Raw genomic sequence first — 17,294 nt, forward strand, 5'->3', positions numbered from 1 at the left:
TTATGAGTACACTTTACAGAACATGCACCTACTGATTCGGTCACAGTCACAGTCTCACACTTAAGCCTACCATATATGTAGCTCAGAATCTCTGGGCTAAATTCACCCCAGTGTAGATGCAGGTCCTGGAAGAGGGGCTGTGTAACGGTGTAGCCTTCCCCTTTATGGGCTGGTGACCAGGAGCTAGCCTGTCCTGCCTGCCACACCTGGGATGAGGTATGGGGTTTAATTAGAACCAGCTAGGTATGGACTAGATTTCCCCTATAAAGCAGGAAGCTGCAAAGCCGGTGGGGGGTGGGGAAGGAGCTCAGGATGCTGCAGAGAGTGGGAGACAGGAGACCTACTCCAGCTATGAAGGTCTGGGACAGGCCTACTAAAGCAGGAAGGACCCTGCCCAGACCAGACCCTGCCCAGTTGAAGGCTGCAGGGAAGTCTTTCCTGTTTATTTTTGAATTTTAAGTTAATGAACCAGACCCAAAGGAGAGCTGGTGTGATTGGACTTGTAAATACTTTTAATTCACTGAGGAACCAAGAGGGTAAACTGAGATGATGGGGCACTCACAGGGCCCAAGGCCATGAAATGGTGCGTGTGATCAAGCCACTTGTTGACAGGCTGCAGCCTGTCAACAATTGAGACAAGCCCACCGACGGGGGGGCCAGGGGCAAAGGGGGGCAATTGCCCAGGGCCCTGGGTGATTTAAAAGGGTCCAGGGGCCCCTGGCCACTGCCAGGGGCACAGCAGGGCTAAGGCAGTCTTCCTGCCCACCCTCACTCTGCACCACTCTCGAAAGCAGCTGGCGTGTCCCTGCGGCCCCTAGGGAGGGGGTCTCCGCAAGCTGCCCCCACCCTGAACGCCGACACCGTAACTCTCTTTGGCCAGGAACTGCGGCCAATGGAAGCTGCAGGGGTGGTGCCTGCAGGCAGCAGCACACAGAGATGCCCTGGGCTCCCCGCTTAGGAGCCGCTGCCAGAGGGGAGTGCTGGTCGCTTTCAGGAGCCATCTGTGGTAAGCACTGATCCCCTCCTGCACCCCAACCCCCTGCCCCAGCCTAGAGCCCACATCCAAACTCTCTCCCAGAGTCTGACCCCGCATCCCCTCCCACACCCAAACTCCCTCCCAGAGCCTGCATCCCACACCAACCCCTGCCCCAGCAGGGTGAAAGTGAGCGATGGAGGGAGGGGGATAGAGTGAGCAGGGGGCAGGGCCTTGGAGAAGGGGTGGGAGAGCGGCATGGTCTCAGGGAAGGGGCAGGGCAAGGGTCTTTGGGTTTGCGCAATTAGACAGTTGGCAACCCTATCAGGCGGGTATGTGGAAGCCCTGGCCATGCCGGCAGCTCACTGGCCACCAGCCAGTGCACCGCCCAAATGTCAGGTGGACAATGGCCGTGGCTTGTGTGTGCGTGGGGGCCTACTGTTCTGCCCTGGGATCCAGAATTGCTGTCAGTGGGCCTGAACTGAGAGGACTCAGGGGTTCGGTCACTATCACCCAAAAAATAGAGTGACTCTCTCTGGAAAACGTGTGTGGCCAGCATGTGCACTCATTTGGCACTTCCCTTCAGCAGAGTCTGGTGATGGGTTTCCTATAAACCCAACAGCAAATTAAACTGCCTTTCCCCATGGAAAGCCCCCAAAAGAACCCCCGCACGCCCCTATGCTGAGGGGGGGGGAGGGAGTGAGTGTGAGTGAGTGTTTAAAGAACCTTGCTGATGCAAGGATACACAATTTGCTTCTCCTGTGCTAGATTTAATCTAGTCCTATATAACTATGATTTTTTTGGACAGAAATTTGAGACAGTTACCACACTTAAGACCTTGTCTTCACTAGGAAAAGTTTCTTTTAAAAATAATCCAGTTAGCTAACTGGATTTGAAATTCCACTTGGCACCTAGAAGGGACACAGTTTAACACTTAAAGTTAGTGAGTGATGGGGTGCCCTGCCAGATAACCTGGGGTACCCCATGATCTACCACCATGAATTTAAGTTCTCAGATCCTGAGACCTCTGAGCAACAGGCTTCCTTGTGTCCCTGACAGTCTGAGCGACATCACAACTGCTAGAAATATAGATTCTCCTCTTCTAAACTTCTAATTTTAATTTATTTATATTATGTGCTGTGCCACTCAGCCAAGTAACCCATTGCTTAAATTTCTAGGTGTCTTTGGACAAGAATTTTGCTAAAATACACTTCATTGCTACACTAAACAGCCAGTCCTGGTATTTCTTTTAATATCTTTCAAACAAGTTTTCCAATTCACCTTTTAAATAAAAAAAATGTAAACTTTTGAGAGGAAGTTGGATTTTTTTTGCAATCCACCATTGGCCGCATTCTGAAAAATCCTCCACATTTATTCTATTTTAAAATAAAGTTTGACTCACATAGAGATGGCTTGAGCCGTGTTCGCTACCCCATACTTTGAGTAGTTGGTACAATACTTTGACAGGCTTTGGTTAGTCTGTAATTGACATTTCTACATAAATAAGATTAATAGACTTGCCATGCAGCACCTTGTTTTCTGTCCCTTGACTTTTACTGACATCCAGTGGAGATATAGTCAGACCTCTTTAACGCACTAATATCAGCAGTGCATTTTAAAGATGCTGTAATTAATTCGCTAATGAGCTGGACAAGTCTGTCCTTGTAAAAGCTAGGACTTTTCTCACATTTTATCTATATTTAGCGTGTTTAGGAAACCAACTCACAGAAAATCAAACCTTAAAATCATTTCATTAATTTAAATAATTACATTTCACAGTTCAGTCACAACCATCCTCTTGGGTTAGATTTCAACACACTGGAATTCACATTCTCCTTCCCCCTCCCCAACCTCTGATCACAGAAAGATTAAAAACAACACGTGATGTGTTATTCTTGCACATGTAAACTCAGTCTGTTAACTGGAAGAGGATTGCAATCGTAAATGAAAGCACACCGGCATACACACCGGATTTGGAATCCAAAGAGAGAGCATCTGGAATATTACAACTAGAATATTCTATTTATGAATGAAATTAAACAATCTGATCTAAACCCTCCTCAGTTCTCGTTAACCTTAGCTGGGTTATGGCCCCCAGCATCCATTATTTACGTTGCAGTTTCCCACCTTTTTGTACAAATACAACCCCCCACATATCTAAATAAACTCAGTGTTCTCCCACAGTATTTGGATAAACTGAGCCCCCTTATAATAAAAACTTAAAACACAAAACTTGCTCTTCAAGATCCCATATGCTACAGTATATTCCAGTCACAAAGCAAGATGAATCTGGTATAAGGATCTTTCAGTTTTTTTCTGGTTTTGTACAGCGTATTATAAAACTTTTAAGAGAAAGGGACATTTACATAAATTTCCCTATATATTGGAATCTCTGAACAGTGCACCCCAGCACAGTGAAACTGTCTAGTGATGAGAAACAATTTAGAATTTGTTTCAAGGAACAGCAATGGGCAAACTAATTCTGGTTACAGTGAAATTGTTCTTCCCCCTCCCCCTCCACAAAAAAAAAAAAGAAAGAAATGTAAAGGGTTCATCGGCATTTCACTTTTTATTGTCTTTGACCTGAACTGGATCCCCAACCCAATTGCCTTGAATTCACACAAGATTAATTTACAGATCTGTCTCTGAGCTTTAGCCATCTGTCTCAAAAATAGTTCTATTACACTCTTATAGGTCCAGCGCTTATTGTGGGCAAAAGTTTGTGTGAAAAGAATAAGTGTGTTGTAGAAATTTGGGGACTCATTTACCACTCCATTACACCTGTTTTGTTGCTGAAGTCATAGCAGCATAAAAATGATTTAATGGAGCGGAAAACGAAGCCCTTTGTTCCACAACCCTTCATTTACCAACTTCAACTTTTCATATTCTGAGGACAAATTTGGAAAAACAGATACCTTCTGGATCTGCCACAAAAACACAGTTGTAAAACCAGCAAATGTTCTGAGATATATTTCGTCCCTGCCATATAACCACTAAGACAATCTTCTCTCTTCCCACTGACCTCAATATTAATGTCCTAATTTCTAAACTGTGGTATAATAAATTATGCTATAATCACCAAACCACAGGGCCTCTATATATGGGTACTACTTTCTCCACAAAACACAACTTCTTACTTGTTTATACATATGTCCTCATACAGGTAAGCTTCTTCTGGTGACTTGCCCAGCTCAAATCCTGGTCCAACTGAAATAAATGAAAATTTTGCTATTGACTTCAAATAGATTAGGATGTAGCCTCAAGTCCTGTTTTGGAGCTTTCTCAGAAGCAATATTTAACACATATAGCTTCTCACCCTTTTTCCAAAGTGTTGCACAAACAAACTCAGTAATGCTCACCTCGCCCCTTCAAACTTCCATCAGTTAAGACATGCCAGTGTTTCCATTCTTAGTTCCAGGTGTTCATTTCATTTCTACTTCTACTCAGCCTTTGCCCAGGGAAAAAAAATCTCAGTTACCCCCACTTCATCACCATCAACTCCTCTCTCCTCTCCTCCCCTTATTCAGTCAAATATTTTACCTCCAAAGTTTTAGTTCTTAAACAAAAACAGTTGATATATGTTCTTATATGATTTGGGTTTCAAGTATATAAGAATGTTTGTTCTAAAATAGACCTAAAAGTTAAAACTATGGCCCAGATCATCCCATATCTAGGAGTAAAATCCATGGAAACAGGCTCTGGTGGAAGTTTCCCCGATGATCTGCTCACAACATTCCTATCTTATCATTCCATCTGTGGAGCAGAGGTTGCCTTCTATTCCTGGGAAAAGGAAACTGGGTCCACCACCAAACCTGGTAAAATCTCCATACTCAGGTACAAGGACAAGCACTTCCCTGGCACAGTCCTGAGTACCCTCAATTTCTGTTAGAGCATCTGGCAGGGACTGGCCTCTAATTCATACAGCTTTGAAAGAAGCAATATACCTCAAAATGCTATATGTTATTGCAACATGGCGAAAAAAAAACTCACCCACACACCTTGGTCTTACTCTTCTAACATTATGGCAAGAAAATATGTGGTAATGGTTAACAGGCAACTTTCAGAATCTGCTAGATTAATGTCCTCAGTGAATGAAAATATCTTCTGGTAATGGAAATTTTGACTTTGGGTTTCTTCAGACATGTTCTTACTTGATGTCCTGCTGAGATGCGTTCAGGGGTGGAGTTCCGTGGAATAGCCAAAGAGGCTTCTCCCGTCCACACACAGCTCCGAAAGAAGTTAGTTTTCTAATCCACCTCAACACTGTTAGGATCAAATCCTGTAAAGTGCAAGTATGAGAGACTTCCTTTGATTTCAGAGACAAAGAGCAGTGGCTCAACTCTTCTCAGGATTTGGCCCTGTATTGCTAATGCTCAAACAACAACAAAAACCCACACAAAAAAACCCACCCTCCTTTCTGCTATTTTATTTTAAACTTTTAGATCTATCCAAAAGGTGCCTACTTGCTATTTCAGATATTCATTTCATCTGGCTGTAGCAGGTGTTATTCAGTTTAGTATGATTGTTCATGTAAGCAAGCATGCATGCTATCCAAAATATGGAATCACTGTGTCCTGACATGTCTAGTATTATCTGGATGATCCCCTGTCCTGTACCTTGGATAGGAACATTTTTTGTTGTTGATTTTCTCTGGCAGGAATTTCTCTCGCTTACTTCAGCTCCACATCAAGTTTCCTGGTTTTAGAGACCTTTTCCTCAACTAACAGAGTGCTGTCTGGCAAGCTCAGATGTGAGAGCAAGATTTCTCCACAGGGATCTAGTAGTATTTTGTGTAGTATCAGGTACATTACATCTGTGCCAGGGTCTTTCCTGGTCAGGGAGAGCTCTTCTCGAGAATACCTTTATCATATACAAGTGTAACACTGACAGACCCCAGTGGTTGGTAGGCGGAACCGAACCTGGGACCTCAGTGCATGAGCTAAAGGCCAGCTAGCTCTTAGAGAGACACCCACCCACCCGCTCCCTGACTATACATTGAACTGTGTTAATGACCAGTTAATAATTGACCTCTAAAGGACAAACACCAAAACAAAGAAGCAACTTTTATTGAAAATAATTAGGGATGGACGGACACTACAAAATTCTGATTCAGATTTCAAACAACAAAATTCAGGGCTGTTCGGATCTGGAGCACTTGTTCAGGGCTCCTCATTATACAAAACAAATGTGAAGCATCAACTCATTTAGACCCTCATTATAGATATCTCATTGAGACCCTTCAAACTGCTAAAGCAAATATAGAAAGGATATTCATATTTTTCTTTTTGAAAGTAAAGTAGTTTCATTTTAGAGGCAAATAGCACATTTTACAGGCAGAGAAAAGGTGTGTCACTCTGGTATGTTCCCATGGGTACATACTACACTGTGCTGAAAAAGAAGGGAATTTAGTCATTTCTTGCTTATATCTCGCAATAAGGGGAAAAGGGCAGGGAGGAGAGAACATGGTTCCAAAAAAAAAAAAAAAATTAATACGCCTACAAAAGATATATTACAGGTTATATAAATATAAATCTATTTCATTATAATCATTTATTTAGAAATACATACTGCATTCATGCAAATACTCTGGCCAGACTGGTCTGGTTTGCACCATAGTTTATACCACTTTAACTGACCCGAAATGCCCCCTCTAAGCATTATGTTAAATGGGCTGTCAAGCTGTCTAGTTTCATTTTACATGCAGTTCTTTATCTTCTGCTAAATACCCTTTTTAAAAACAATTTTTACAAGGTCCTCAGTGAATTACTTCAGATATGCCCACGCCTGCTGCAGCAGCTTTTATGTAACACAGTCTATATCTGTGGTGCTATATAAGTGACTGATTAATAACATGACTTTTTTCACAGATGGGTAACAGTCTGCAGTGCTAAGGGCAACAGCTTAATGAGTGTCCACTAGTAAGTTGTTTGAGGCAGGGACTGTCCTTTATTCTATGTTTGTATTGCACTTAACACAATGAGCCTCAACCTGCTTGTGGCCTTTATATATGACCATGAGGTAAACGATACATTTTAATCACTCTTTTGAATGCCTCAGGATTGGGGCATTCTAAGAGACACCAATGGCCTAGTTATTAGAAGCATTAAATTTTGAAAATGCAGGTTCTCAGCAACTCTGACAATTAGGCCCCATGCATCTTAACTTGAGTAGGGATGCCACCTGGCCAATATTTGACCGACCTGACCAGGATTTTTATGGATTTGCCAGTTGCTAGAAAAAAAAATGAAATCTGCTGGCTTGTTTTTTTTTTAAGTGATCTAAAGATTTGCATTATCACCACAATACAGTGAGATATCGAATGTTAAAAGTTTCTGTGTCCAGCTAAAGATGCTGCAGTGTTCCCACTGCCGCCATTTAAGAAAGAAAATGATGTTCTCTCTTTAGATACTATAAGTGGCTGTTGAAGTGGGGGAGGTGTGGAACTGCCATGTGGTTGGGGTTGCGGTGGGCACCCTCTTTTTGCATTTCAAAGGTGGTAACCCTACACCTGAGGCATCCCAAGTAAGTGGACGCACTTTGAAGTTTGGGCTGAAGCAATTTGGACAAGGTCACACACTGAGTTAGTGGCCAACTGGACACTAGACCTGAGGAGTTTTAATTCCCAGTTCCCTGCTTTAACCAACAAACCACATTCCCCTCCCCCCGCAACCAAAGTCATGATGCTGTATTAATGCTCCCTGATGGGACAACATACCGCGTTTCCATGTTAGAAGAGGGGGGTTGTTTATGTTGGACATGGTCTCACAGCTGATGTGAATTATGAATGCACAGACAGCATCAGAAGACTTAAGAGGTATTTGATAAGATAAATCAGGAAACCTATGAACCAGGTTAAATTCTATTTTCTATATATTATTCATAATCTGCATTATTATTGTACCAAGATAATTATGGCCTCAATTCTCCAGTAAGTCCAAGCTACACTTGGACATGGTTCCTTGTGGCTCCACCCTGCACTAATTGTGGTTCCCTAACCTTGGTAGTTTGACCCTACTGGGAGGGTCTCCTGCCGTTCTAACTTCTGCCACTCTTGGAAACTGAGTTTATATTAGCTAGGGATCAAGCATTGTGGAGCACAGCTCTACCATGTACACCCCACCCAGTCCTGTTTACACCATAGGTGGGGAGACTGCAGAGGAAAAGTTGGCACAGGAGGCAGCTACACTGCTTCTGTCGGTTTTGCACCTGCAGAGATTCCTCCTATTGAATTTCTTCTGTGGAGGGGAAATCTCTGGCCAGTTTAGTACGCTTTGTGCTGCATAAGCCTAAGAGGCACAAAGTGAAATTTGCCGACTGAGAATCCAGCCTTGTGCTGTTTAAACTATTCTCTTTTAAAAAGAGCAATTACTTACATGATACATATTTTCCAGATGTAACTTTTAAAGACTATATGGTGATTCATAAGACTTTAAAAACTTTTGACGTGGGTACAGAACAACGTTAAACAGTGTACCTAATTGTCAGTTTTTCTTAAATCGACAAGAGTTATCACATCTACAATAGCAGAAGTATAATAATATCTTAAATATAAAAGTGAACTGTCATGATGATTTAATTCAAGCTTATATTTTAATTTGTACAGTATATTATGAACTGTAGAGTACCATTATATATTAGCAAAAAAGATATAAACTTAATTTTATAGATGACAGTAGATTAATATACTGAGAAGTCAGATAAGAAAATTCACATAAGTTCAGTTTTTAATGAATCTATGATATGGCAGTTTGCAAGTCTTGAAAAAACTCATGAGAAAGGCAGGCAAAAAAATCAAATTTTAATTAAAAAACACAATCTGATGGGAAGAAACAAAGTGGTACAGAAAATTCTTTCCCAATGCCTAAAATTAGAAAATACTCCTAGGAGTTCAAAGAAACTGCACAGTACAAATATATAGTTTTCAATCTTTGCAATATATAAATGAAAACAAATAAAGAATGAGCACTCATGATTCAGCATGTCCATCAATCACAGAATGTTAGTGTATAATTATGGCCTAGTTAAGTACATGCTGTATTTATTTTCTAACAGACACATGGAATATTATTCACACATATTTGGGTCAAATTTATACTAAGTATATATAAAAAAAATTAAGTGAAATTCTCATGCACACTAAAACTGGAAAAACTATTTCCTTTAGTAGTCGTAATAGAAGTAATGCAAATGTTTCTTTTAATTATCTCAAATTAGACAGAAGTCTATTGAAGTATTTTTCCTGTAATAAAACCCTTTAAAAGCTAGGTTTTGGCTGGCCCCTGCACAGGCATGAAGGAGACAGGTGATGGAGAAACAGTACAAGAAGCTTTTCCACTATCCTATTGCAAGGACCAAACAACTGCAGGCCACGGAATCAGGGGACAGCAGGAATTTCACTCTCCTAGAGCACCCATAGAAAGAAACCATCCCAAAGGGAACTGAGTGGAGGTAGGGTTACAGCTTTGTCTTCCTGTCTCTACCACCATGCACGCACAGAAAGCTGGCTTACACCAGACGGGTAGTGCAGCTGGCTCCCATCTAAGGAACTGAAAACGCCAAGAGATTGTGCTTCAGGAGGTACAATCTCATCAACAGCTCCCTCTCAGGAGGAGCATTCTGTACTGTCCTAAATAGGAGCCTGTGACTGTAAGACACATCTGGTCCTAAACTGGGGTGGCCAGGTGCCTGGTTTTTGACTGGAAAGTCCGGTCGAAACAGTGTCTGGCCAGATCTACTGACTGGAGACACAAAGTTCAGTAACAACAGGAGGGGAAGGTGCCAGGTCATCACCCGCGCCAGCCCATCCTCGACCAAGGCCGCCGCCTACATGCATTGGGCATCTGCAGCTCACAGCCCCGGAGGGAAGGAAGGAGGGAGAGGAAAAGCAGTGAGCGATGCCGGAAGGGAGGGAAGAGGAGTGGACAGGGACGAGGCCTTGGGAAAGAGGCGGGGCAGGGGAGGTTCCGGCACTCCTGCTGGAGTGTTCAGTTTTTAAATATTACCAAATTGGCAACCTAGTAACAGTGTATAACAGTAACAAGCTGTATAAATAAGTGAAATCAGAAAATGGCACATGACACTGAATGCGTGGTATTTATATAGGGTAGTCAGTCCATTCCCACGAGAGCCATTGTCAAAGTGCCTTTGTGGTTTTTTCATGATGAAAGATTAGATCAAAAATAATTTGTGGAGGTGGAGGGCAAGGAAGAATAGGCGTTAACTCTGCAAACACATGGAAAACAAAAATATGCCTGCCGTCTTTGCCACTGGTGAAACCGCATTTCCAACTTGTACACTTTTAGTGAGAGTCTCGCAATATCTGGTGCACTTCTTGAGGTCTCACCATCTGGAGTCATGTAATTATATGAGCAGAGCAGCTTTTGTTTAAAAACAACAGTTTCTAATCATGCTGGTTGCAGAAAAAAACCTGGAAACATGACCAGAGTGTACCCTAAAGGCTCAGAGAGCCAAAGGCAAATAAGAATCATCTCAAAGTAACTAATTTTGTTTAAAGCTCATGATTCTTGGGGCCTGTCTTGTGATTTTGAATGCTTGGGTTTGACAGTTCTGGTACATGCCCTTCATTTAGGGCTGATGTGATAATCTTGCAAAGATTTCCACATGTGTTTAACTAAATTCCACGCTAGTCCCACTGAAATTAATTGGATTACCTATGTATTTAAGATTAAGCACATGAGTAGGTCTTTGCAGAATCACTGTCTTGGACTGTAAGCTATTTGCAGATAGGGAATTAACTTCACAGCTGTCTGTAAAGCACTATGTGAATAAATATATAAATAATGAAGTAAACATCAATGACGCATGTGAAATAATATTACAAGTCTATTAATATTATTTTCCTGGTCTACTTTTAAGATACATATATAAAACTAAAACTTAGTGCTTGGCAAGTTAGTGTGCTGTATATTCACACCCTCCCTTGCTTCACACTATGTCCCTGTGTGAACCAGCAAAGCCAAAGACCAGAAAGAGGATAGGGTTGACCTTAAGCAAGGTATGTAGACTTCACTTGGCATTCCTATCCTGCCCCACCTGCCCAATACAATATTTTCAATCTGCAGTTACCTACCAATATTCCGTTGGCTAGCGTTTCCAAGGGAATATAAAGGTAAGATTGTTTACTTCAGCATTCTGCAAATACTATAACAGGATTTGATCCTACACCACTGCAGTCAACAGATAGGCTGTCATTTCTTTCAAGGGAAGCCAGGACCAGGCTCCCAAAGCACAATAATTTATAACCTACTCTATCTTAATGAAGCCTTCTGTCTGAATTTCTCCCCCTTCTTTTCCTATCAGACATTTTAAACAACAAAATGAAATGAACGATAGCCTTCTTGACCGTATGGCAACAAATTATAAAGAACAGAACATATTCTACATAGTCTATATCAAAAAGTAGACCAGTTAGGAAAAGATCTGTCTCTGCAGATGTGAGTTAAAACAGAAAATGTTGATGATCCACAACAGCTGTGTAACATATTACAAATATTTCATGTAAATTGTTCAATATCTGTATCACATCCACAAAAATAGTTCACACTTTTGTTTAAGGACTTTCAAAACCATGTATTAAAAACAGTTCAAAATAATTTTAGTGGTCAAATGCAAACCAGAAACCAACAGATGGTAAATCTTGTAATATTTCTACATTACAAATATACTGGTGTGTTTTATCTTGATTATAGAACAATGTAGTGTCAATTGCAAATGTGAATGGAAATCAAACATTTCACGCCTCCAGAGAAAACTGACTGCCATTCAAAAGCCCACATACATCCCCTTGTAGGCTTGGGTTCATTTTCTATTACCTAATTAATGAAATATACTAACTGTATAGACCTATATTTTCAGCTGGTGTGACCTGGCATAGTTCTTTTGACTTTGGTACAAGTACGTCAGTTTATACCAGTTTATAATCTGGGCCTCAGTGTTTAAATTAACGAGCCATTCTAAATGGATGATCATTTTACAAAAGCTAAAAAAAAACCAACCACCCCACTCTTACTTAGATTTTTTTCAGAATACGCCCTAACTGTAGCATAGAAAATAAGTTCTCAGTACTTGGAATTTTTATTTGAAAGTATACAGAAATGTTTTCCTGCTTCAGTCAATCAGACATAGTCTATGGATGTAAATAAGAATTGCAAAATGATTTACTTGGTGGCCACAGACATTTTTATTTTAGAGATTTTGTATTCCCAGCCAGCCATTGTGTGATGGAAGTCCAGAATCCCAAAAATGTGAACAATTCAGATAAGCAGGATACATATGCTATACACTTTGAATTGTATTATGATCCAAAAGTGTAGGCAAAGGGAATATAAAACCAATATAAATATGACCATACATTGTATCAGAAGATGAAATATTGAAGGCATTGTAAAATAGTTTTATCTTTCAAATTATATATTGATATTGTTAATATGGGGCAGTTTAAACCAATTTCAAAAACAGCAGTAAACTGAAGGAATGCTGGAAACCTATGGAATGGAACCTAGGCATCTCTTAGACAAAGTAGAATGGACATTACCAAAAGACAAGGTCCCAGAGGTACCATCCAATGGAGAAGAAAGTAAGCTGCAAAGATTGACTGTTTGCCTACGTCACAGAGGAAGAGATTACATGAAAGGACTTACAAAAGATGTGGTCACTCAAACACCACTAAAGCCCTTGAACAAATTTGGGTACTCAAATGCCAAGTGTTATGGAAACTGGCCATTACCAGGATACATGGGTGTATACCATACAAAGCATAACTTCTATGTTCCTTTTTCAATTACCTATTCTTGGACAAGATGAAACAAGTAGGGAATACTCTCACAATTCTGAATATAAAACCAATCCAGCGCCAATACCTTCAACACTTTGTTAACCCAAAGGAGTGCTATTACACCTTCAGAAGCCTTTCTGATGGCTGATCATCAGACCCCTAAGTCCACACCCCTGATCTGCCTCTTTCCTCCCCCCTGCCCCCCACGCCAAGTCTCTGCCTCTCCCCTATGTCCAGATTTTTTAAAAAGGGCTTGTCAAATGGCACCTGGATACACAAGCCAAAACCCGGACTGTCTGGGTGGAAAAATGGACAGGTGGCAACCCTACTTCTAATACTTTGGTTATCTGGCTTCTTACGGTAGGGGATAAGTGTGACAACTGCAGTTTTAATTTAATCTTAATTTTTCCCCTCACCCGCCTGCTGCTCATTCTTCCAAGAACTCTATAATAATTATGTCATATAACAGTTACTATAGACAGACATTTTACTTGGCTTGTCATTAGACTGGTATACAACACTGCTGCCTAGATTTTCTTAGGCAAGATTTTTTCCAAGTCTGGTTTTTTTCCCATGGTGTCCCTTAACATTATAGGATTTTTCATGCCAATTCAGTGTCACTTTGTTGATCTGCTGTTTCACATGTATCACATTTGCTGTTCGACAGTCTTAATTCCCATGCCCAGTTAATAAGCTCCCACGTCTCTCAGAAAGTAGTTTCTTTGTATTGACTAGATGTGTCATTTCCGATATCATAAAACTCACTGTCTGCTATAAAAAGCTGAGTGGGTCAATTTTAATAGCAGGGGTGTAATCCATAGAGGGTACATGTCCCAACATGCTCGGCTCTATCTTGATCAGAGCAGACCTGGCTGCTAGCAAATTAGCTGCAATAGCTTTTACATGTCTCTTATGTTTATGACTTGCAAACAGGGAAATTCTTCTATTCTATCTGAAAAACAAAGTTTCACTATAACCACCAGTGCCCACCATTTTAGAGACTCAGCTCTTTGATCACTTTACAGCTACGAGTAGGAAAGGACTCTCCTCTCCTGCCCATCCTTCTCCAAATCTTCAAGAGGCAGCGTGGGTTAGTGGGATAGGACATTTGATTGGGAGTCAGGAGCCCCAGGTTCTATTTCTGGCTAAGTCACTGATCAGCTGTACGACTCTGAGCAAATCACTTCACCTCTCTGCACTTTTGTTTTCCCTCCCACCCTGTCTGCCTGCCTTGCCTATTAAGTTCTTGAGGACAGGGGCCATGCATCAGTATGAATTTGTACAATGCTAAGCACCCTGGAGTTTGGGTCTCAGCTAGGTCCTTTCAGCACTATCATGCTTCAAACACACACAACAACAAATATAGCTATCTGGATAAGTGAATCAAAGAGGTTTATTATACAGGCCCCCTAATGAAGGGACTGGTTCCATCTGCACCATGCAATTGCAGAAACTTTCTAAGTGGCAGGGGAAAAAGTCACGCGACTCAGAAAGCTCAACGGTCAAAAATAATGAAGTTAGTAAGCCTATTGGGGCAGAGAGCAACTTAACATTAGGCATATGTACAACATCCAACACAACAGAGCGTAAGTCAGGGATCTGGGGCCTAAGTGCCACCACTGTACAAATCAACAAAACAAGTGTGATCAGAGCAGCTGCTGACATCACTGCAATTCAATCACTTCACAGTGCGAAGGGTGTCTGAGCCAATCAGACCACATTGTCTAAAATTTTAAATGCAGCCAGGAGTGGCTCTCTCCCAGGGCTGGGTGCCGGCACAGCACAAGCAGCACCATTTCTCTCTCTCAAACCCAGCTGTCAGGCTATGGGGAACCCACCACACTATTAAGCTCTGGTCAGAAACTAAAACTTTTACAACTTGACTTAGAGATGGCAACACACTTGTTCCAAAATCCTTCCCCCAAACAACAGGAGACCCTTTCTGATGCATTGATAACCTTTTTTTAGGAAAAAGTTATTTTTCATTCTTCAAGCTGTATATACAAACAAAATAACCCAATAAAAAGTACATCCATTTGTAGCAAAGCCAGAAGGAGCAGAAAGTGATCTTCTCCTTGCAGCAGCAAACTTCCCAGGAGATTTCCCATTCATAATGCTTTGAAAATTAGGGTCATCCGTTCTGGTTGTTACTTGAACTCAAGAGAGCTAGTCTGGGTCTTAGCCTCCCACTCACTGAGCCAATGTGTTTCCCTTCATTTAGGCTTTAAAGACCATCAAGATTGGTATTAATTCAATGTAATCACCACATTTAAAGAGTTATTTAACTGAACACATCACCCTCGGAGAAAAAAAAAGTGTTTCTTCCACCAAACGTTCTATAAAAAAGGGTTGGGTTATAATCTATTTTGAGTTTTAATGAGACTGTATCTGCACATTTTGGAAAAGCTTCCTATGGAATCTGAAACAAAGGAAAAACTAATTTAAAAGGAACTCTTTATATTCAAATAGCTGACTAAATAGAACCTAGTAAGAGCTCTTATTAGATAGGACAGTGATGAGCACCACATAAATGCCTCTGAATAAACAGATTGCAGGACTACCAATAGCGCATGGAAGACAAAAGGTCATTAAGGGGGTAGCAACTCAAATTACTTTCTACATACATTTGCACTGTGTGTGTGTGTGGGGGGGGAAGTTAACCTATAATATGAAACTATGCCTGAAAGAGGACTGTGCAAGTTTTCCCATAATTTGATTATATCATCACAAGAAAAGCACATAAAAAAAGAAATTTGCTTATTCCCCAAAATAAACCTATTTAAGTAGCAATCCATCCATTATATGAGAACTACATACGCTCATCATCACAGATGGGCTAACAGCTTTAGGCAAAGTAAAAATTATGCAACAAGACTCAAAGCTTTGCAGAGCACAGAAATGGCTCTAGCTATTATAGAAAGTCATATCTAGGAGTGAGAAAACACACTCTGAGAAAGCTCCAACTGGTGCAAGAGGTGACAAGCCCGCCTGCTTAGCAAGCCAGGTAACCATGAAAACATCCCCTTGATGCTCTGCTCTCTGTGCTGGATCCCCATTCAGCACAGTGTCCACTTCAATGTTGATAGCTAAAGCCCCTTGGAAACTTTCATAGGAACTGGGCCTAGATTACCCAACTCACTCCCAGAAGATGGACAAACCACCACAGATTTAGTCATATCCCAATTAAATACAAGACTCTCCTCCCTCATCTTCCCCTCAGTAAGGTGTACACTCACAAATGAATCAAGTCATTCCCTTTTATTGGTTAGGAAGGAGAATATGGGGGATTGCCTCTCAAATATTTAAAGTTAGAAATGAGAAGAACACAGATACAATGGTGACTGGGGCCAGGCATCGACAGCAATTGATTAACTAGTTAGACAAGAACGGAAGAGAGGGCTAGAACAGTCCCAGCAAGAATGATCCACTGCACATGCTTGCACTAGAAAGTGTCCATCGCTCAGTCTCTTTGCACGATCAATCCCCACACACAACATTTTAGTATAAGAGAGTACATTCTCCGAGAACAGTGACAACAACAGGTCAAACATGAGGAGCTTTGCACTAGAAAACTCTGATGAACAGGCCCCCATACATATGTGCGCACACACACACTTCCGTTCTATTTTAAACATGGACAAAGGAGGCCAACCCTATTTACCAAACAAATGAGATGATGCAAGTGCAGTTCTAACTTGACACACCACTATATAAAAGTAGCACGTTATTACAGTACTCAACTTCTGTTTGCATACTGAGACTTGAGAGAAATAGTTTTTGTTGCTCTATTCCTGTTAGCCCTGCAAAAACAACACAGCTAAGGAAGAACAAGGAAGATTTCATTCCCTGTGGTACCTGAACAGATTGTTCCAGTTGGTGGGATCTGGGTATATCCATTCCCTTCAATGGGTTTGCACAGGTGTTGCTAAGAGTTTAAATGGGCCTGCAGAACCTTAATAACTGATGATGATGATGACGACAAGTGAATTGGTCTCAGGCTGAATTTGCAGGGCTAGGAGTTGTGGGGAGGGGGACTTAATTGTAAACTAAACTTAAATAGTCTTGATCTGGAAATCAGTGAAATGCAATAAACATGAAAACTCACAATTCCATTTTTATAATTATTTTTCAGAACAGAATTCCAATTTAGAGACCCAAATTCTGCTAGCGTTTGTTCTTCAGAAAGAAGTCAGATATAATACAGGTGTTGCAGTTTCTAGCATTGTTTTGTCTTTCAAAGGCCAAAATCACCACGTCCATCCCTAATAAAAAAAAACAAAAAGCCTTTAATAGATACACACACCTCACACTGAATGATGGCAAGGACAGTTATAGCCAGTGACATAGTAACAGACATATTGCTATAGTTTAGAAGGGGTCTCATGACAGAGACAAAAATTGAAGTAGTAGACTATTGCTTAGTTACCTTACAAAATTGCTCATGAAGTCATTGATTTGGGGATAGATCTTTATCCCCATTGCAGAGATAGGGAGAACTGAAATGCAAGGAGTTTATGTAACTTGCCT

General features: G+C 41.0%; 1 protein-coding gene across 4 annotated transcripts in view; it reads right to left on the minus strand.

The window, feature by feature from the left end:
- Positions 1 to 17,294, minus strand: part of PDE10A (phosphodiesterase 10A) — a 574,288-nt gene that overhangs the window by 406,953 nt on the left and 150,041 nt on the right. For 3 of the 4 annotated variants that reach the window (XM_073337886.1, XM_073337884.1, XM_073337883.1), the window contains one exon: positions 16,873 to 17,029. The exons of the other annotated variant lie outside the window; for it this stretch is intronic. In XM_073337886.1, coding sequence (XP_073193987.1) covers positions 16,873 to 16,880 — 8 coding nt within the window. In that variant the 5' untranslated portion in view covers positions 16,881 to 17,029. The remainder of the gene's footprint in view (positions 1 to 16,872; positions 17,030 to 17,294) is intronic. 4 annotated transcript variants of the gene reach the window in all.

Source organism: Lepidochelys kempii, chromosome 3 (genome assembly GCF_965140265.1).
Source record: "Lepidochelys kempii isolate rLepKem1 chromosome 3, rLepKem1.hap2, whole genome shotgun sequence".
NCBI classification, from domain to species: domain Eukaryota; kingdom Metazoa; phylum Chordata; order Testudines; family Cheloniidae; genus Lepidochelys; species Lepidochelys kempii.